Below are 23,288 nucleotides of genomic sequence, written 5' to 3'. Positions count from 1 at the left end.
TGTTGGCATGCAGCTCTATTACCATGTACATTCTCGGTCCTTTTATAGAGGAGTTTGGTCGAGGCTTGCAGGCAGCAGTGTGTGTATTCAGATGCAAAAGATGCGAGACATATTAAAAAGTTACATAGAAACGACTTTAAGGAATAAGCACACAAACAAGTGCAGATCGATGTAAACCCACACACACACCAAACCCTCTCACACAGACAGACACACACACACACACACACACTCTCGTACACAGAAGAAACAAACACATCTAAGAGGATTCAGTTGGAGTCATGCAGATGGAGTGCTGGACCTAGTTGGCTGTGTGAGAAAAGACAAGGAGATAGAGAGTGAGCAGGGTTTGTTTGATGCTTAGACAGAAGGAGCTCTATTTCTGTGTAAAGATGATGTCACGCTGCTTGCTTAGTGAGTACCACTTCCTCACGATTTGGCCAACGGCGCAAACTCGTGACCTCTGCCTTGCTAGCACACGTGACCACTCTCCTGAAGAGTCTTACCAGTCGGCACCACGTGAAAAGCTAGCTATTTGCTCAGGTAAGTGGGTACATTTCTGGCTGAGGAGTACATTTCACACATCCCACATATGCTCCATATGGGCTGGATGGACTGGAGTCCCCCTGAAAAGAGGCAGGACACTAGACCTGGTGGAGTCCCCCTGAAGAGAGGCAGGACACTAGAKCTGGTGGAGTCCCCCTGAAGAGAGGCAGGACACTAGAAATGGTTGTTAATAGAGCTAGGCTGGGCTATCATCTACCAGTTCTAGGATAGGGGCTGGGCTATCATCTACCAGTTCTAGGATATGGGGCTGGGCTATCATCTACCATTCTAGGATGGGGCTGGGCTATCATCTACCATTTCTAGGATTGGGGCTGGGCTATTCATCTACCATCTAGGATAGGGGCTGGGCTATCATCTACCAGTCTAGGAAGGGGCTGGCTATCATCTTACCAGTTTCTAGGATAGGGGCTGGGCTATCATCTACCAGTTCTAGGATAGGGGCTGGGCTATCATCTACCAGTTCTAGGATAGGGGGCTGGGCTATCATCTACCAGTTCTAGGATAGGGGCTGGCTATCATCTTCCCAGTTCTAGGATTGGGGCGGGCTATCCATCTACCAGTTCTAAGATTGGGGCTGGGCTATCATCTACAGTTCTAGAATAGGGGCTGGGCTATCATCTACAGTTCTAGAATGGGGCTGGGCTATCATCTACCAGTTCTAGGATTAGGGGCGGGGCTATCATCTACCAGTTCTAGGATGGGCTGGGCTATCATCTACCAGTTTCTAGAATAGGGGCTGGGCATCATCTACCAGTTCTAGGATGGGGCTGGGCTATCATCTACCAATTCTTAGGATTGGGGCTGGGCTATCATCTACCAGTTCTAGGTTTAGGGGCTGGGCTATCATCTACCAGTTCTAGGATAGGGCTGGGCCTATCATCTACCAGTTCTAGGATATGGGGCTGGCCTATCATCTACAGTCTCTTAAGGAGTAGGTGGGCTACTACTCAGCATTAGAGATTGGGCTGGGCTATCATCTACCAGTTCTAGGATTGGGCTGGGCTATCACTTCTACTTCGAGAGGATTACTACTGGAGAGGCGTGGGTAGTGGCTCTATCATCCCAGGATCTCTAGATTGGGGCTGGGCCTATTCAGTCTAAAAAGTCGCTTATAGGGATATGAGAAAGGGCTGCGGCGATCCTTCATGTGATCTCAGGGGTTTTCTAGTGAATCATTGGCTGAGTCTTAATCATTGACCAAAGTTTCTAGTGATTTGGGGCATTGGGCTTCCTATCAACCTAGTACAATGTCTTGAGATATGGGGCTGAGGCTAGTCATCTCTAGCGACTATGGTCATGGAGGATGCGTGGGCGCGCTATGAACGTACCTAGGCTTTGTGAGGGATTGGGGCTGGGCTATCATCTACCAGTTTCTTAGGCTAGGGGCTGGCGCTAGTAACCTGGACCCAGCTCCCTAGGACTTGGTGGCTAGCGCTGTCCGTATCATCAACCAGGTTTCCGAAGTCGCACGGGAGACATGTGCACATCTACCAGTTCGAGGATAAGGAGAGAGAGAACAAGAGAGAACTAATCAAACCCTACCAGATCTGAGGCAGTAGAGGGTGCTGGGACTATACATATCACCGAGTTTCTACACGGAAATTGTGCGGCGGCGCCGCTATCATCTACCAATTGGTCCTAGGAACTATGGCGTGGAGCGTGAGAGCGCTTATTTAGCTATAAGCACTTAGGACTGACCTCGAGAGGCTAAATCCTCTTATCTTCAGATTCTCAGGACTGTGGCGCGATAGTGGCTTTTATCACGGCTAAACGCTAGGTTTCCAGCCATCGTGACGGCGGAGCGAGTCACTCTTGACTGAGGTTGTAGAGATCCATGGGAGGGCACTGTAGGTCTTATATCTATCCGAGTCGATGGATGATAGGTGTGGCACGAGCCAAGTCAACTTCGTACGAGACGTCTCTGTACTAGGATACGCTCGCGGGAACTCTAGCTTGAGTTCAATCCTAGCCCAGTTACTCGAATGAGTGGGAGGTGGGCTATGGGCGAATTTCAAAGGCAGTTCCTATGGATTTGGGGTTTCCCCGCTGAGTAAGTTCATCCCATCACGACATCTATCGTAGGATTGGGCTGGCTATGCATCTTAGCCTCAAGCTCTTACCCTGAGAGAGTCGGGGGTAGGAGCGTCTCTATTCATTCTCTGGTGACAACACCACTAACTGTCTCAAGTGATCATGAGCGGCCTTCGGCGCTGCTAAAATAGGCTTTTACGTTCCTAGAGATTTGTGGGCGGCTGGGCCTATCAGATTACCCAGTTCAGACCTACTACGGCGGGAGAGTCTATGCGCTCTTACCAAGCAAGATCTTAAGGTAGAATGGGAGGTGCTTGGGCTAGAGTCCGATGCTTGTGCCAACCTTCGTCAGGGGAGGGAGGAGCAGGCGTGAGGTCATAATCCCAATGCGATAGCGATTGCTCTAGGATAAGCGAAGCGCTGCGACTCTCCATCCTTGAGCCAGTTGCGGTAGCGAACAGGGCGCCCTGGGCTTAGTCCATGCTAGGAATCCCAGCTGAGGATCAGGGATGGTGCTTGGGTAGTATTCTAGTCTTACCTAATCTCTCTTTCTACTCAAGCGCATAGGGGCGGGGGCCGGCTACTCTACTAGGCACTAAGCCCAGTCTCCCAGATAGAGTCGGGCCTAGGGTTCTTAGCAACATAGACGTGAGAGCAATGTCGTAGTATGTGGGCTGGGTCCTACTCAATCTACCAATTCTAGGATGGGGCTGGCTCATGCGTGAGCACATTCACGTAGAGTCCCGAGGCGCCTTGGCCAGACACTTCATCTACCACGCCTTCTAGGTATAGGGTGCGCGTCTTTGCGAGTCATTGCTACCAGTTCCTCGAGAATAGTCGCGCGGCCTGGAGTCTAACATGCTACAGAGTGTGGTGAGGGAGGTAGGGGGGGTCTAACTGCATCATAGCTCAGTTTCTCTAGGATCACATGGGGGCTAGTTCGCTATTCAGTTGTATCTCAGTTCTACGGATAGGCTGGATTCTATTATGCGATGCAATCAGTTCTAGTAGGAGTAGTGAGCTGCAGTTGGGCTGATCAGCCACTGTCTTATTTGATGGATTGGGGTGGCGTCATGGTGGCACCATTTTCCTATACCGCCATGAGTTATGGTCTATGACAATTGGTGTGAGCATGGCAGGCTTTCAGTTCTATCCAGGTTCATCCTAGAGAGTCAGGCGATTGTGCGAGGGAAAACATATAGCAGTTCTGAGAGAACCTGGGTGTCTTGGTGCGTTAGGGTTTCAAGTGGGTCTAGGCTCAGTTCTGATGGCTTTATATGTGCGGGTTCCGTCGTGGGTGTCCTTAGCACTAGATCTACTCCATGTTTCGTGCTTATGGATCTCAGTGTGTTGTTTTGGTGACTTTTTAGTCGATGTTACCAGTCTTAGAATAGGCTGCGTGCTCCTATATTAACAAAACATTTAGCATTTTGAGAAGATCTGGAGCGGACACTGAGGCCTGAGCACTGCGCGGATCCTCCTCACATTTTCGCACATGGAGGAGCTAGGGCACCTGTTCAGACATCACCAAGTTTCACCGCGATACGCGGAGCTATCGATTACTAACAGCAGAAGGATCCAATGCTATACGATGGGTAGGAGCGCGGGGCCTAGGGCAGCACAGCCGGCCTAGCCAACGAGATCGGATCAGCAGTAGAGGGTCGTTGGGACTAGGAATCACCTACTACCCACTAAGTGTTCTAGGAGTAGAGGGTGGAGGCGTCTAGGCACAGTATCAACAGGTGGTTTCTAGAAGTACTAGCAGCGCTGGATACATACATGGATCCAAAGGTTCTGGAAGAGGTGATTGGGCTTCCGCATTAGAGGACCATGGCTCATTTAGGCCGAAGGCTATATGGAGAGGTCGAGAGGCTTCTAGCTCACGTCTGTAGCGGACTAGCAGTCGGGAGGCTGAGAGCTAGAGCAAGTGCCACAGAGTGATCATGACGCAGATGTAGCGAGGGCCTGGCGCGAACTACAATCCATTTACCATGGTGAGGTCTAGAGTAAACACGTGGGAGGGCTGTGCGCGAGTACGATTCCCAGTGTAAGCAGAAGCTTGCTTACGCGAATCGCGGGCGCCTCCGATTCATCTACAAGTTCTTAGTGTATGGGCTAGGCCTAGAGTCTGAGACGCGTCTATAGGAGAGAATCTGGGGCCTGTTGGCGCTAATGCATTGAGGCAACCTAAGGATGCGAGCGCGCGTAAGGGTGCTTAATGCGGATCGGAGAATGTCGCACACCGGAGTGTTGCGCCACTAGGTGAGTCTGGGCTCTATTCAATGCCTCACTAGTCGCTTAGATTGCGGATAGGCCGGCCATATTCTATCTACGAGCTTTTCCTCAGGTATAAAGGTGGCGGGGCTATCATCCTACCAGTTCTAGTGGATTGGGGCTGCGGTCTAGAGTCAATGTCCACTACGTTCGTGAGAGGATGAGCGCACGTGTGGCTACCACATGAACGCCAGGGCTCTTACGATTACGCATGCGGCTGTTGGCGCTCAAGTGCACGATCTACGCCATCTTCGAGGGAGTGACGGACGACTTGGGGCGCCATCCATGCTACCAGTTCTACGATTGGAGGGCCTTGGGACTCATCATCTCCATGTCGATGGGCAGTCGGCCGGGCGTTTGCCGTACTAGCTACTACCAGTCTAAAGGATCCCAAGGTGGCTCGGCGACTTCAATAACTACCAGTTCTCTCAGGACCTTGGGGCTGGGCTTATCATCGAGCCCCAGACTATCTAGCTGCCATTGGGGCCGGAGCGTGAGTAGCCAACTACCCCGTTCTAGTAGGGGGCTTGTCCTATCATCTACCAAACGAGGTAAAGGGTGGGCGGGGGGCTACTAAGGTCTTACTCCATGTGCTTCACAGAGAGATAGCGGCCCGGAGGCGTCACCTTCTCACCATGCTCTAACGGATTGCGTGGTGCTGAATCAAGTGTCCCCTTATCATTTATCAGGTCTTTGCGCGGGCTTAGGGGCCGCTACGCAAGACAATCGGAGAATATTGTGAAGGGGACAAGTTGGCTTCAGCCACGGTTGGACTGACCCAAGGGGCTGGGCCTCTAGCTAGCAAATCAAGGAAAAATTGAGGGACAAGTTCCACAGCTTGGCAAGGATAGCTTTCAGGGACACCAATGCGAGAAGAGAGAGAGGACGACGGGGAGGAATTCTCTACAGTCTGGGGGATTTGGTACCTGAACTTCGTCCTGCAACGAAACACCTCTCAATCATCATCTCGAACGGCAGCCACATTTAGAGCCCAGTACGGTACCCTAAATTACACAACCAAGAAGTTTGTTACCTTGTCCAAGAAGAAAAATGAAGAGCTTTCTGAAATAAAAAATATTTTATAAATATTCATCTGCGTCCGAGATGAAAGGTAAAAAAGTACAGGCTAGCCCATAAAATGCTTCTACTAAAGAATGTTGTTTTCAGTAGGATTTTTTTGTTGTTGTAAAAATATATTTCCATCGGGCTTAGAACTGACCCCTTGGGGTACCCCTAAACTAATTGATTCATAAAGTGTGGTAACATCTTCATAAAAAATAATAAAAGCCTTGTCACCAAAAGTGAGGGTTCCTGCCTGAATACCATCATGCTAGCTGCTGCCAAATTAGAAAATGGCTACCACCAACCTTTCACCAACGTGTATGCATTTGATGTACAGTCGTGAAGGCATTGTATGGTACAGTAGTTGTGCAGACATATGTAAAACCAACACAAGACTTACCTTAGACAATAAATAAACATTTGTCAAGCATTCCCATTAGTGATTGTGCACAGACCAGCTCAGTAGAGAGCCATGCATTGGTGATTAGTAGAGTCTGTAGACTAGTTAAACTCAAAGACCGATAAGAATACATAAAAGGTCTTAGACATGCTCAATTGTACTGTGATTAGGGCTCATGGAGCCAAGAGGTCAGTCAGTTTCAGGCATTTTAATAAAGCTCTTTGTCCACACAGGGTTAAAAAGTTCATTACACAGTTTACCAATTAGTTAAGTGTTTCTGATCAATTGCACACCAAGCCAATTGGTGGGGTCGTCCTACCTTTTGGTAAACCTGAATGACTTGTTTCTATTAAAAAAAAATAAAGAAGAAAGAAATGTACCAAGTCAAAAGTTGTACTAAGAATTCTTTATATTTTTAAAGAATCAAATTACAAAATCGTTTGACATTTCAATTTTTTTTGGGGGGCAGCATAATAAAGATCAGTAGCTGAGACATCTCTTGTCTGAGCTTGGCTGCTAGCATCTGTTACTGGCAGATTGCAGACAGCTTGGATAATGGGTAATAGTAGCTTCCCTAGAATAGAGTATTATTATAGAGCTAAGGTGTTCAAATCTGGTCCAAGAAAAACGTGAACAGCAGCTATGGAAAGGATAAAGTTGTGAGAAAAAAAAACATTCAATGAATGCATTAAAGATATTTGAATGTTAAATGACTTTTCAGATTAAACTTGAGGGTCTTTATTAGTCTAATCAATAAAAAGCCCCAAGAAGTAATGAAGCCATTTTGCATATGACAGAGCGTTGTGACATAATCCAAATATAATTCTGGCTGAAATGTAGAACAACCTGGACCTAATATTGATTCTGAGATAGAAGACTATTCTTACTTATCAAAATAATTTCAATCTATGACTATATCTATTTGTTTTACAGAATTATATCTCCCCCCTCCCCAAAAAAACCCGGATGCTGCCTTTATTAATTCTAATTCTGGTAGAAATGAAAAGCAGCATTGTTAGGTTTTGTCCGAGGAGGGGGGTGAAAATGTATAAACAAATGTGCAGGACTTCAAAGAGAAGTGAGAGATATCAAACATATTGACATTTAGAGTTAAAGCAGTGTCCAGTTAGTTCCACTGAATCCAAGGGTAGACCTTTGAGGGAATGGTGTGACTGCACTGAACTCAGACTGTACGGTAATGTAAAGGGGTTTCTGAGGTGAGAGAAATGTAACTTTAAATTATTGTCTATATCGCCCAGTCATAATTTATCACATTTTATCATGACTAATTATTACGATAATGATGTGAAGGAGGATATTATATCCACATAAATAGAGCTCGCGAGCTTGTAGTCCTAAAAAGGCTTAGGAGATCTTATACATTTTGTTCTATGAGATAATATCAGTCAGTTAACATGACCTTTATGAATTAAGAAGACATTACGTGCATTTTATATGGCTCCCGAGTGGAGCAGCAGTCTAAGGCACTGCATCTCAGTGCAAGAGGCACTACAGAACCTGGTTCGATTTCTAGGCTGTACCACAACCGGCCGTGATTGAGAGTCCCATAGGGAAGCGCACAATTGGCCCAGTGTCGTCCGAGTTAGGCCGTCATTGTAAATAAGAATTTATACTTAACTGACTTGCCTAGTTGGGGCGGCAGGTATCCTAGTGGTTAGAGCGTTGGACTAGTAACCGAAAGGTTGCAAGATCGAATCCCAGAGCTGAAAAGGTAAAAATCTGTCGTTCTGCCCCTGAACAAGGCACTGTTCCTAGGTCGTCATTGAAAATAAGAATTTGTTCTTAACTGACTTGCCTATTTAAAAAAAAAGGTAATAAAAAAATGACATAAATGCTTCAAAATTCACAAAAAAATACGTTAGCTGATGAAGATTATCTCATAGAACAAAACGTACAAGATCTCCTAAGCCTGTGTTTACCACAGTCCAAATGTCCTGTGTATCCAAAAATCCTACAAAAAAGCCTTTGATGAACAAACCATGGCAGAGTTAACACCATTACTATTGCTCCTTATTAAAGAATGACGAGTGAAATAGGGAATGGATAAATTCACATTATACAGGCTAGTGAACAAACCAAACTACAGATCTCAAACCCKAGTGCTGAAAACTGCATACCGTGGTTTGTTCCGATTATTTCGGGGATACCGTGTGCGGCTTTGGCRTACCTGCGCGTGAGCTTGGAGGTGAGCTTGGTGAAGAGGTTGGTGGTGCCTCGGCTGCGGGACTGCGAGAGGGGCGTGGCGTCATGCGACAGCGTGGGTGAGGCCGGCGGGCCGTTGTAGGTGGCCGTGCGACGCTCCCGCAGCTGGCCGCCGTGGAAGGTGCTGCGGCTGGCCGTGCCGCGGGGGAAACGCAGCCGGTCGGGGGGCGTGGCGCTGCTGCTGATGCTGTGGGTGGAGGAGCCACCGGGGTTCCGCTGGCCAGACGTCGTCGACGTGCTGGGGAGGAAACGTGGGTGGAGGAAAGGGAAATTAAGAGTCAAGACCACACATTTTAGCCTGGGTCACGGCCTGTTTTCTGCGCAAGCCAAAGAGTTGGCTAAAGCAGACAAGGTTCCAGGTTATTCACATTCAAAAGAGGGGACACCATCACCCTGTTCTGTGAACGAGTACTGAAACAATACCATTTCACATCTCTTACCTGAAAGAGCAGCGGATGTCAACTCGGATGGTTTTGGTTAGCTACAACTTTATCAACCACATCATGATGAAACACTTGTTTTAGTTAACTAAAGAGTTAAAGGGAATCTAAACAGAGTTTTTAGGACATTCGGGCCAATTACCTTAATGCGGCTACTCATTTTTGCTACATTAGGGATTTTGTTTGTCAGGTGAGATTTGGCTAGCACTACTTTGGACCAAAGACACTGGGGTAAGTTAGTGGGAAGAGAGAGGACACAATCCTTCTCTGTGTTAAGACACARACTTTTACCAGAGGTAACAGCCATTGGTGGAGATGCTTTGGGGGTGGAGCTAACGGAATGAGAAGAGCGCAGATACACGGGATGAGTGTTGGGGAGGGAAATGTTCAGATTGGTCAGAGGGCGTTAGAGAGAAAAAGTGGGGACAGAGAGGGGGATGGAAAATCGAGGTTAGAGAGACGAGCAGACAGACATAACGTGGCCCCTGGGAAGAGGAGGCCCCATGGTTGAACCCCTGGGAGGCAGGGTGGGAAGCCCCTTACTTAGGCCTGAAGAAGTCGCCATCGGTAGGTGGCAGCGTTTGGCGGCAGGTGTGGCCCGAAGCCGACAGGGACGCGGCCTTCTGGTGGCGCAGGCGGACCGAGGCTGAGGAGACGGTGAGCGCCTGGGCGTAGGCAGAGGGGCTAGTGGCACAGGCCGCCGACATTTCACTCATGCTGCCCCCCGGAGGACAGGAGGTGAAGTGCGMCGAAAAAGGCCACAGGGCCAGAGCAAAAAAAGTGGTTTTAATAAAGCATTGAGGGCATAAAAAGAGTCAAACTTCATAAGATAAAGAAAGAGGACAGAAGAGGAAGCATTGCTTTCTGTCCAGGCTCTCTTGAATGAATGTACTGTAGCAGCAGTGTGGTATAGATAGTTAGACAAGCAGAAGTTGAAGGGAGCCTTCTTGACAGTGGTAACTGTCTCTGTATTGGGTTGCACTGGATGGTCAAAGGGTGTGGATTGTGGACTGCATATGAGTGTCTATCAATCTGCTGTGTCCCCCCTCAGTCCTCGATACATATTGTTTTTATTTATAATTGAGGGGAACTGGATCAGTGTATCGCAATGTTGCATTGCACTACTTTCCTTTGTGAATGTCGTGAATGAATCATTCAAAAAGTAATCTTGGTGACAAATCTGAGCACTCAAATTGAATTGCCATAGTAACAAGTCACCTTGTAAAACAAAATGAGCGCTTCTTAGTGTACAKGTGTAACTACCTCCCTGTTCAACTCCATTTTCTTATGTTTGGTGCCTAATGAACAACTCCGACAGAGAGAGAAAAAAGGCTTTGACCGCTGCAGACCGACCGAGGTCAAAGAACGTTTTAAARCCTCTTGTAACCATGTGTATAAATTCAAACCCCATACTGAACACCGACCTTCCAAGCACTTTTCGTCCACAAGATTCTCTTTGGCAAAGTCTATTTTAATCTCAACAAATTACTTAGATTTGTTATCAGAACACTTCAACAAGTAACCCGCCTCTACTCTCCGTTCTATTGGCAAACGTGCAATCACTGGAGAGTAAACTGGACAAGCTTCATTCGAGACTTTCCTATCAACGTGATCTGAAGAACTGTAATATCCTATTTTTCTCAGAGTCGTGGCTGAACAAGGACATGGATAATATAAATCTAGCWGTTTTTTTTGTAATACATCGGCAGGACAGAACGGCAACGTCGGGCAAACTCAGAGGGAAAGTGGTGTGTGGTCTCTGCGTTAACAACAGCTGATGCGCAATCTCTAATGTAAAGGACTTTGAGGTTCTGCTAGCCTGAGTTTGAATACCTCGTAATAAGCTGTAGATCAAACTARACTGAACGAAAATATAAACGCAACATGTAAAGTGTTGGTTCCWTGTTTCATGAGCTGAAATAAAATATCTCCAAAATGTTCCATATACAGAAAAAGCMTATTTCTCTCAAATTCTGTGAACAAATTTGTTTGRGTCCCTGTTTGTGAGCATTTCTCCTTTGTCATGATAATCCATCCACCTGACAGGTGTGYCATATSAATAAACTGATTAAACAGCATGATGATTATTACACAGCTGCACCTTGTGCTGGTGACAAAAGGCCCCTAAAATGTTCAGTTTTGTCACACAACACAATGCCACAGTTTTGATGGAGCGTGCAATTGGCATGCTGAYTGCAGGAATATACACCAGAGCTGTTGCCAGAAAATTGAATGTTCATTTCTCTACCATAAGCCGCATCCAACAWAATTTTAGAGAATTTGTCAGTACGTCCAACCAGCCTCAKAACAAATACACATGTGTATGGCGTTGTGTGGGRGAGCGGTTTGCTGATGTCAACGTTGRGAACAGAGTGCSCCATGGTGGCGGTGGGGTTATGGTATYGGCAGGCATAAGCTACGGACAACAAACACAAATGCATTTTATTGATAATAATTTCAATGCTCAGAGATACCGTGACTAGATCCTAAGGCCCATTGTTGTGCCATTCATCCGCCTCCATCATCTCATGTTTCAGCATGATAATGCACGGCCCCATGTTGCAAGGATCGGTACACAATTCCTGGAAGCTGAAATCCCAGTTCTTCCATGGCCTGCATACTCACCAGGCATGTCACCCATTGAGCATGTTTGGGCTGCTCAGGATCGACGTGTACGACAGCGTGTTCCAATTCTCGCCAATATCCAGCAACTTCGCACAGCCATTGAAGAGGAGCGGGACAACATTTCACAGCCCACAATCAACAGCCTGATCAAATATATGCGAAAGAGATGTGTCGCGCTGCATGAGGCAAATGGTGGTCACACCAGATACTGACTGGTTTCTGATCCACGTCCTTTTTTAAAGGTATCTGTGACCAACAGAGGCATATCTGTATTCCCAGCCATGTGAAATACATAGATTAGGGCCTAATGAATTTAATTCAATTGACTGATTTCCTGACATGAACTGTAACTCAGTAAAATCTTTGAAATTGTTGCATGTTGCGTTCAACTTTTTGTTCAAAATATTTACCAACAGAGTTTTCATCTATATTTTTCGTAGCTGTCTACTTACCACCACAAACCGATGCTGGCACTAAGACCGCACTCAACGAGCTGTATAAGGCCATAAGCAAACAAGAAAATGTTCATCCACTCCTAGTGGCCGGAGACTTTAATGCAGGAAAACGTAAATTTGTTTTAACTCATTTCTACTAGTATGTCACCTGTGCATCTAGAGGCGAAAAAACTCCCGATAACCTTTACTCCACACAGAGATGCATACAAAGCTCTCGCCCTCCATTTGGCAAATCCTTTTTATTTTTTTCCCCTTCCCCTTTTTCTCCCCAATTTCGTGGTATCCAATTGTTAGTAGTTACTGTCTTGTCTCATCGCTACAACTCCCGTACGGGCTCGGGAGAGACGAAGGTCGAGAGCCATGCGTCCTCGAAACACAACCCAACCAAGCCGCACTGCTTCTTAACACAGCGCGCATCCAACCCGGAAGCCAGCCGCACCAATGTGTTGGAGGAAACACCGTACACCTAGCGACCTGGTCAGCGTGCACTGCGCCCGGCCCGCCACAGGAGTCGCTAGTGCGCGATGAGACAAGGATATCCCTACCGGCCAAACCCTCCCTAACGCGGACAACGRTAYGCCAATTGTGRGTCGCCCCATGGACCTCCTGGTCGTGGCCGGCTGCGACAGAGCCTGGGCTCGAACCCAGAGTCCCTGGTGGCACAGCTAGCACTYCGATGCAGTGCCTTAGACCACTGCGCCACCCAGAAAGCCTCCATTTGGCAAATCTGACCATAACTCTACCCTCCTGGTTCTTGTCTATAAGCAAAAACTCAAACAGGAAGTACCAGTGAGGCACTCAATACAGAAGTGGTCCAATGAAGTGGATGCTAAGCTACAGGACTGCTTCACTAGCACAGAATGGAATATGTTCCGGGATTCCTCTGATGGCATTGAGGAGTTTACCACATCAGTCACCGGCTTCATTAATAAGTGCATTGYCAACGACGACACAGTGACCGTACGTACATATCTCAACCAGAAGCCATGGATTACAGGCAACATCCGCACTGAGCTAAAGGCTAGAGCTGCCACTTTCAAGGAGCGGGACACTAATCCGGACGCTTATAAGAAATCAAACATGGAAAGCATCAATACAGGACAAAGATCGAATCCTACTACATCTGCTCTGACACTCGTCGGATGTGGCAGGGCTTGCAAACTATCACGGATTACAAAGGGAAAACCAGCCGCGAGCTTGCCAGTGACGCGAGCCTACCAGACGAGCTAAATGCCTTCAAAAGCTCGCTTCGAGGCTAGCAACACCGAACCATGCTTGAGCGCACCAGCCTTTCTGGACAACTGTGTGATCAAGCTCTCCATAGCCGATGTGAGTAAGACCATTAAACAGGTTAACATTCACAAGGCCGCAGGGCCAGACGGATTACCAGGATGCGTACTCAGGTGTAAAGTGTCTTCACTGCCATTTTTAACCTCTTTCTGACCCTGTAATACCTACATGTTTCAAGCAGACCACCAAGCTCAGKGTACAACAATAGAGTGCCCTCCAAGCTCATCACCAAGCTGACCCTGAACACCTCCCTCTGCTGGATCCTGGACTTTCTGACAGACCGCCCCCAGCTGGTGAGGGTAGGCAACAACGCATCCGCCACGCTGACCCTCAACACGGGGGCCCCTCAAGGGTGCGTGCTTAGTCCCCTCCTGTATTCCCTGTTCACCCACGACTACGTGGCCTTGCACGACTCCAACACCGTCATTAAGTTTGCAGACGACACAATGGTGCTAGGCCTGATCACTGACGACGATGAGACAGCATATAGGGAGGAGGTTAGAGACCTGGCAGTGTAGTACCAGGACAACAACCTCTCCCTCAATGTCAGCAAGACAAGCAAGCTAATTATGGACTACAGGAAACGGGGGGGCAAAGCACGACGCCATTCACATCAACGGGGCTGTAGTGGAGCGGGTCGAGAGCTTCAAGTTCCTCAGTGTGCACATCACTAAAAATTGCCTCCAGATCAGTCATAGACTGTTCGCTCTGCTACTGCATGGCAAGCGGTAAAMGAGCGCCAAGTCTGGAACCAAAAGGCTCCTGAACAGCTTCTACCCCCGAGCCATAAGACTGCTGAACAGTTAATCAAGTGGCCACGCTGACTATTTGTACTGACTCTCTTGCACCGGCTCTATGCACACTCACTCACCCACACACTCACACATACTACACTGACACTGCAACACACACGCACTACATACTGTATGCTCACACACACATAAAACACACACACACACGCATATTGACGCCACACACACACACACTTTAACACTCTTCACATACCCTGCTGCTACTCTGTTTATTATCTACCCTGATTACCTAGTCACTTTTACCCCTACCTACATGTACATATTACCACAACTACCTCAACTGCCTTGTACCCCRGCACATTGWKTCGGTACCGGTACCCCTTGTATTTAGCCTCGTTATTGTTATTTCATTGTGTTAGTATTTACATTAAAATGTTCCAGCTAATTTGTCTTACTTTTTAACTCTGCATTGTTGGGAAAGGACTCGTAAGCATTTCACAGTAAAGTCTACACTTGTATTCGGCGCATGTGATAAATACKATTTTATTAATTAATTTTATCTCTTGTATTTTCGAACAGAGTTAGGTTGTGCCYTTCACATGTGTTTTTTTAAACTGACACAACTACTCTGTTCCAATTATGATAGAGTCCTTTCAAATCGGCAAATGATTAAAGGTAAATATACAGTGTCGTTTCTATTGATTTGAACATTAATAGACCCCAATGTAGCATCTCTGTGATTCCAAACCAATGGGTTTTTTGATGGCTATTTCACAGAGAAAACACTGTGTATAATGATGATGATGAAGAATGGGGCCTTCCTCTAGTAAAACAACAACCTTAACTAGAACAATCTTCAAGACCTGAATTTTGTACAAGGTGGTCAGGGTGGTGTATGTAGCTGCTGCAGGCTGCAGGCTACAGTGTTTCTGTGAAAGTGTGAAAAGATGTGGGGGGTGCATTTTTAAGAGAGAGTGTGTGAGACAAAGACAACAGGTGTGTGTGTGTGTGTGTGTGTGTGTGTGTGTGTGTGTGTGTGTGTGTGTGTGTGTGTGTGTGTTTAGAAAACCAGGAGGGACAACGGGACAGACAGAGCCTCACCTGTTTTCTTTTCCGTTCTGGATGACAGAGTGGCGGTCCGAGGCGTTCCTCTCGCTACACACATACGTGTTCCTCCTTCTCATGCCCCCTGATGTGGAGTTAGTCTGGAGGGAGAGAGAGAGGGTGATGAAAGGAGGGACAGAGGATGATGAAAGGAGGGACAGAGGATGATGAAAGGAGGGACAGAGGATGATGAAAGGAGGGAGAGAGGATGATGAAAGGAGGGAGAGAGGATGATGAAAGGAGGGAGAGAGGATGATGATAGGAGGTTGACAGAGGAGTATGATGAAGAGGGAGAGAGGGTGATGAAAAGGAGGAGGAGAGGGTGATGAAAGGGAGGAGAGAGGTGATGAAAGGAGGGACAGAGGTGATGAAAGGAGGGAGAGAGAGGGTGATAAAAGGGAGGGAGGAGAGGTGATGAAGGAGGGAAGAGGATGATGAAAGAGGAGGAGATGAGAGGAAAGAGAGCAGAGGTGATGAAGGAGGGAGAGAGTGAAAGAGAGCGGGTGATGCAAAGGAGGGAGAGAAAAGAGAGAGAGGAATTCATAACTAAAACCGTGTTGCTGTTTTTATTTTTTTTAGAACACAAGCTCGTTGTCACCGTTGTGCTTTGGCGTGTCAATAGTTTCTTCAATTTAATTGCGAGAGAGAGAGGGTGAGGACGGAAAGTGAGACGTATAGTGACAGACAGAAAGAAAAATAAATAAACCGAAGAAAGAAATGGCAAGAGAAGATACTGCCCTAAACACTACGTTTCTAGTGAGGCCCAGTACAAATGCTGTAAACACTATCTCAATCCCTCTTTGACATGGATCATCAAGCACAAAAAGCTACCCTGTGAGAGAGTGTGTGGCCAAATATCCATACTATTATTGTATTTTATTGTATTATTGTATTCGAAAATATTGTATTCTTTAAATGCCAGGATGTCATASTCATTTAGCTTRTCATCTAGTAGAATTCACTGCACACTATCGAGAATGAGAAGGGTATTTTCAGATCTACGTGTGTTAGATAACAGCTGATAAATCAGCTGATAATTAGATGCCAACGAATGGCGAGTAACAACGCAATTGCGCATTAATGTCGTATTCTCAGTGTGGGTGAGCCTATTACGTGGATATTTGTTGCTTACTGCATACATTTGTACTAAACAGTACAGTATTAAGACTCCACATTTTCTTACGTTACAGCCTTAAACTAAAATTTACTGAATTGTTTTTCCCCCTCATCAATCTACACACTATACCCCATAATGACGTCACAATGCCCCATAATGACATCACAATACCCCATAATGACATCACAATACCCCATAATGACATCACAATGCCCCATAATGACATCACAATACCCCATAATGACATCACAATACCCCATAATGACAAAGCAAAAATAGGTTCTTATACATTTTAGCACATTTTTATATAAAAAAACAACAACTGAAATACAACATTTGCGTAAGTATTCAGATTCTTTACTCAGTACTTTGTTGAAGTAACTTTGGCAGCGATTACAACCTCGAGTCTTGGGTATGACGCTACAAGCTTGGCACACCTTTATTTGGGGAGTTTCTCCCATTCTTCTCTGCAGATCCTCTCAAGCTCTGTCAGCTTGGATGGGGAGCGTTGTTGCACAGCTATTTTCAGGTCTCTCCAGAGATGTTCGATTGGGTTCAAGTCCGGGGTCTGGCTGGGCCACTCAAGGACATTCAGAGACATGTCCCAAAGCCATTCATGCGTTGTCTTGGCTGTGTGCTTAGNGGATGGGGAGCGTTGTTGCACAGCTATTTTCAGGTCTCTCCAGAGATGTTCGATTGGGTTCAAGTCCGGGGTCTGGCTGGGCCACTCAAGGACATTCAGAGACATGTCCCAAAGCCATTCATGCGTTGTCTTGGCTGTGTGCTTAGAGTCGTTGTCCTGTTGGAAGGTGAACCTTCACCCCAGTCTGAGATGCTCTGGAGCAGGTTTTCATCAAGGATCTCTCTGTACTTTGCTCCATTCATCTTTGCCTCGATCCTGACTAGTCTCTCAGTCCCTGCCGCTGAAAAACATCCCCACAGCATGATGCTGCCACCACCATGCTTTACCGTAGGGATGGTGCCAGGTTTCCTCCAGAGGTGACGCTTGGCATTGAAGCCAAAGAGTTCAATAGTGGTTTAATCAGACCAGAGCATCTTGTTTCTCATGGTCTGAGAGTCCTTTAGATGTCTTTTGACAAACTCCAAGCGGGCTGTCATGTGCCTTTTACTCTACCATAAAGGCCTGATTGGTGGAATGCTGCAGTTCCTCAGAGGAATTCTAGAGCTCTGTCAGTGACCATCGGGTTCTTGAATGTCTCCCTGACCAAGGCCCTTCTCCCCTGATTGCTCAGTTTGGCCGGTCGGCCAGCTCTAGGAAGAGTCTTGGTGGTTCCAAACTTCTTCCATTTTAGAATTATGGAGGCCACTGTGTTCTTGGGGACCTTTAATGCTGCAGACCTTTTTTTGTACCCTTTCCCAGATCTGTGACTCGACACAATCCTGTCTCGGAACTATATGGACAATTTCCTCGACCTCATGGCTTGATTATTGCTCTGACATGCACTGTCAACTCAATTGAATTTGAGCTCAATTTCGAGTCTCATAGCAAAGGGTCTGAATACTTATGTAAATAGGGTATTTCTGTTTTTGTTTTTTTATAAATTTGCTAAAATGTCTAAAAACCTGTTTTTGCTTTGTCATTATAGGGTATTGTATTTAGATTGCATATTTTTTTGTATTTATTTAATCCAATAAGGCTGTATCTTAGCAAAATGTGGAAAAAGTCAAGGGGTCTGAATACTTTCCCAAGGCACTGTATGCAGTATGATTAGTACACAGTGTATAGTTTTAGTAGAAGTCAAGACAGCTTTTAGACACAGACATCGACATCAAGCCCAAAAACCCTGTGAGTGACTGAGTTTGTCTGTGTGTGTGTGTGAGTGGTTGGTGTGCGTATGCGTGTGTATACATATCCTGTGTACTCTCGGTGTACTCACGCTGGGTGTGGTGGAGCCCTTCTTGTGGTCGGGGATGTCGGCCTTGTTGGGGTTGTTGGCGTTACCCAATAGGGGACTGGCAGGGGCACCGCTGCCACCACGCCCYCCTGATGAAACAGACTTCCGTGGCTGGGCACCCCCGTCCTCTTTGTGGTCGCCGTTGTCATCCGAGGTGGTCTGGCTCCTCTTGGGGTAGCCCACCGAGGGAATGGACGGACCGGCTGGATGGAGGGAGAGACACACATGGATGAGTGTGGAGTTACAATGGGAACTGTGGTGCATTGGATGTTCACATCGCTCTTCCTATATTAACACTTATCCCCCTTTCCCTCCTTCATGACCCCTTTACTCCCCCGCCTCCTCTCAATGTCTCCCCTCCTCCTCTCAATGTCTCCCCTCCTGGCGATGTCACCGATCTTTCAGTGTCCTCCATCCCCCTTGCAAGTCTCTCTCTCGTGTCTCCTGTGACTCTTATCTCCCCTTCAGGTTCTTCCTCCTTCACTGTCCCAGCTTAATCCCCTTCCGTCCCTCTTCCAAACGCTCATCTCCTCCCCACCCTACTCACCCTGGTTCCCTGTAGCCTCTCCCGTTTCCTGGTCCCGGAGATGGACCGCTGGGCCTTGAGGTGGGCCGGAGACTGGCCATTGTTGTTGTGCTCGCTGGCGGGCCGCGCCTTGGCCAGAGACAGGTTACTGCTAGAGCTGGAGTCACTGGCCTCCAACTAGGAAAGAGGGGGAGAGAAGAAATGTTTACAATTAAATCACACTGCAGATTAGAATGAGTTCTACTGTATTTTATGCGCAGATCTGTGCCATTTTGTGACAAAAAGTCACTCAGTGTGTGTTTCTCAATATGCATACAACTGTGCATCAAACTCCCATGCGCCTTCCTTCTCCGAGGACGTTCTTGTGTGGACGAGAGTGTGGAGAATGCATAAGAATTTACATATGAGAAGCAAGCTACTTTTACATGTACAAAACAACCTAAAACTAATGTTGTAATGCAATGTAGATAGGCCAAAGGTTAGCTACGAATTCTTTATGGCTAGCTAGCTAGCTACCAATTCTTTGTCAGTTAGCCTGCGCTCTACGCACACTACAGTGGGTATTATAGGCAGGTAGATATGCCAAAATGAACATAGTATGTATTTATTACTATATKAAGATGAAATATTCTAGTCAGGCAACATATGAGATGTGAATGGGCAAKAGTTCATTCCGAAGTCAGGGTTTATTTTCTCTTGCTTCAGCTCTAAAACCGTCCGCCATCGTTWAAGAGATTTCTCATCATGTTTTACATGGTTGTGTCATATTACATCAACAATCCTGGGAATTTAGTTGAAGCTTGCATCGATGCTTCGAAATGTGTACAGAGTACGTGTTCCATACTCCGACCATTGTGTGCTCCAGTTTGCGTGCTKAAAGTGCGGTAGTATGCATATTGAGAAACATCCATTTTGTGTTGGATGAAAAATGTTGAAAAATGCACTACATTTTTCTTGAATCTTCTTGAATCTACCAAAAATAATTTACAGAAACTAGTTCCAAATGGAGTCATCCATGATTCACCAAATTATATTTACATTTACAGTTTAGTCATTTAGCAGAACCTACTTAATCCAAGATTCGTACGTAGACGTGCATACATTTTATTAATATTTTTATTTTTATTTATTATTTTTTTACATACTGAGACAAGAATCCCTTACCGCCAAGAGCAGACGCTCTTATCCAGAACGACTTATCAGAAGAGTGCATAACATTTTTTTTTTTTTTTTTTTTTTTTTTTACATACTGAGACAAGATATCCCTTACCGGCCAAACCCTCCCTACCGGCCAAACCCTCCCTAACCCGGACGACGCTATGCCAATTGTGCGTCGCCCACGGAGTCTCCGGTCTGCGCCGGTGCGACAAGAGCCTGGGCGCGAACCCAGGAGACTCTGTGGCGCAGCTAGCACTGCGATGCAGTGCCCTAGACCACTGCGCCACCGGAATATTTAAGCATATGGTTTATTTTCAGTCTCCATCTCCACTGAATGATGGTTAAGGATTTCTTTCCAAAATAATAATGTAAAATAACAAGATGTACTGAAAGACCTGTGTGAAGCAACTTACAGAGGAGGACTTCTTGAGGCAATTAAATCCTTTCATGTTGTAAAACAACCAGGCTTGCATGATATACCAGTAGAGAGGTATATCAGCCTTTTGTACTCAAGATTGCATTATTTGTACTCAAAGATACATTTGCATGTTTAAACTACTCCTATGAAAATTGGTTAGACTTTCAGTACTCAAGAGGCTGATTTCATTACTACTGAAACAGGACCCAGTGGTAAGTATAAATGACCAGTCCATTTAAAAACAGGAGGGCCTCTTACACTGTGAAATGTGTAAGAGCCTCCAGAAAATCCTGGTGAACGGTGTAAGAGGCCTTCAGAAAATCGCTCTGGTGAAATGTCGTTGAAGGGCTCAGAAAATCCTGGTGAGAAATGTATGTAAGCAGGGCCTTCAGATAAAATCCGGTGAATGTGCTAAGAGCTTTCAGAAAATCCTGGTGCAGATGCATAAAGAAAAAGGTTTACCAGATATTGCTTCATTACCTGATCAGACAGAGTTTTTTAACATGGACGATATATTGGAGATAATAGCAACAATGAAATAAGAAATACCTGGCTGTCTTAATAGCCAGATTTTGAAAAAGATTGTTTCATTACCCTTTATCTTGTACTAGGACAAGTCAGATAGAACAATTCTTATTTTCAATGACGACACAGAACACTGAACAACTGCCTTGTCAGGGAGAACCGACGATTTGACCTTGGTCAGTTTGGGGATTTGATCTGCCAGCCTTGCGGGTTAGTAGTCTAACGCCTCTAACCATAGGCTACGCTGCCGGCCCAAATAATAATAGTACGATAGAATTTATACATAAATGCCTGGACTACTATTATATTTTTGGTGAACGTTTTTATAACAAGGTGGTTTCAAGGTTATGTACATCGCAATCCCAGTGCTAGGCAAATATCGTAAATCACATTGAGGTTACCCTCGTCTATCGTCGTCTATTCAAAAGTATTGAGCGGTTAAAGAGAGAAAAACAAGGATTCCGTTTTCCCTTACAGATAGCAGTGTATTGGCGATTGGGAAACCATAGCACTCACATCTTAATGATAATACTCGTAAGAAAGTTTGCATCATGTATAGTCACAAATCCGTGGATAATAAAATATGATTAGAAACGCGTTCAAAAAATTCATGTGAAAACTCACACACAATTAAAAAAGTATACCTGGCACTTAATGGAACCAACGAGGGTAGTCCATGGTGATAGGTGGGATAGGCTGAGAGCAGGTTGAGGAGTGGGATGTGAATGAACTCCACTTTCTAAAGGAAATTACTTGTGTAGTTGAGCATGGTAAGTGTGATATTAAGCGTATTAATGTACAGTGGGGGTCAGAACAAGTATATTTGATGACACTAGCCAAAGTTCTATGCAGGTTTCCTACTTACAAAGAGCACCTTAGGCAGAGGCTCTAAATTATCTTTATCATAGTACACTTCAACTGTGAGAGACGGAAATCTTAACCACAAAAAAGAATGCAGGAAGAGACATCAATGCATATGTAATTTTTAAGTATTCAAGTTTGCATTTTATTGCATGACGATAAAGTAGTTTGAGTCACACGACCCAACCAGTAAGAATCCGCTCTCACAGACCTGTTCGTTGTTTCCTCTAAAGAAGGCCTCCTTCTTCCACTCCGGATTACCTGTATGAACGAACGGCAGACCTGTATTAAACTCGTTACCCTGTAAAAAGGACCACCTGTCCACCCACCACTCAATTTGAGAGACAGACTCCAACCTACTCCAGCTACAATGCCAAAGACAAGAAGCGCTGTGTAAGGAACATCTAGGATAACATTTGTAGACCCTGCACAAGGCTGATGGGTTCTACAGGACAATAGGGCAGAGCATTTTAGGTGAGAACGCAGCAAACTTGGCGCTACATAGATTATTAGGCAAAATACTGTAGAAGAGAGTTTCACGATGACCGGTCCCCAATACCTCGGTCGGGCTCCATGACAAGAATTCGTCACCCTCGTTGGGGGCATCAATGATCATGAGGAGTTGAGGAGCAGCCCAGAACTACACGGCAGGACCTGTCAATGACCTGAAGAGAGCGGACTACAACCTTTCCAAGAAAACATAGTAGTTAACACACGGAGCGCCGTCATGGAATTAAAAATCGTGGCAGCGCAACGGCAATCCCCTGCTCAAGCCAGCGCGATGTCCTGGCCCGTGGCTGAAGTGGATTGCGCAATGACCAGTACTGGATAGGTCCAGAGGAGGAATGGGAGAGTCATGTGGTCGGATGAGACAAAATAATCTAGCTTTTTGGTCGGTTCAAGGATAATCCACTCCTACCTTGTTCTAGGAGGAAAGGGGTAAAGAACCAGAGGAATGAGACACCCCGTACGTAAGAACCCATCCCAACGCTGTTAAAGCAATGGAGGTGGAACATCATTCGCATGATCTTCAGGGGTAATGCATTCAGGTTTCTATCAAAGGGACAGGACGACTGCACCTTATTGAGGGGAGTGAGAGATGCAGGGGGGGCCATGTATCGCCGAGCCATCTGGCCAAACAACCTCCTTCTCCCTCAGTGTAAGATTCATTGAAGCATGGTGCGAGTCGGCGGTCTTCCAGCCATGACAACACCCGTAAAACCACGCACAGCCAGGGCCAAACTAAGGCAGTGCTCCTGTAGAACGCATTCTTCAGAAAGTCCTGGAGTGGCCCTAGCCTAGTCTCCAGACATCAATTCGAAACCCTCATGAAAAAGTAACAATCTTTGGAGGGCAGGCGTTTGAAAAGGCCCATTAGGTCCAGCGACAGCCCGAAACCTGAAAAGATCTGAGAATGAAGTCTGTAGGAGGAGTGGGCAAATCCCTGCTCGCAGTGTGTGCAACCTGGTCAATAACTACAGGAAAGTATATCTCTGCTAATTGGCAAACGAAGGTAATTCGATCTACAAATTTAAGTTCTGCTT

The 23,288-nt window shown here is 46.1% G+C and overlaps 1 protein-coding gene across 1 annotated transcript in view; it reads right to left on the bottom strand.

Annotated features, from left to right (window-relative positions):
• Nucleotides 1-23,288, bottom strand: part of LOC111954054 (MAP/microtubule affinity-regulating kinase 3) — a 144,009-nt gene that overhangs the window by 4,122 nt on the left and 116,599 nt on the right. The window contains 7 exon segments of the mRNA XM_070435733.1: nucleotides 302-309; nucleotides 6,654-6,680; nucleotides 8,523-8,795; nucleotides 9,541-9,714; nucleotides 15,221-15,324; nucleotides 18,239-18,465; nucleotides 18,812-18,959. Coding sequence (XP_070291834.1) covers nucleotides 302-309; nucleotides 6,654-6,680; nucleotides 8,523-8,795; nucleotides 9,541-9,714; nucleotides 15,221-15,324; nucleotides 18,239-18,465; nucleotides 18,812-18,959 — 961 coding nt within the window.

Source organism: Salvelinus sp. IW2-2015, linkage group LG28 (assembly GCF_002910315.2).
Source record: "Salvelinus sp. IW2-2015 linkage group LG28, ASM291031v2, whole genome shotgun sequence".
Classification (NCBI taxonomy): domain Eukaryota; kingdom Metazoa; phylum Chordata; class Actinopteri; order Salmoniformes; family Salmonidae; genus Salvelinus; species Salvelinus sp. IW2-2015.
The sequence above is the reverse complement of the archived record's forward strand: the minus strand, read 5'-3'. Positions and strand labels throughout refer to the sequence as shown.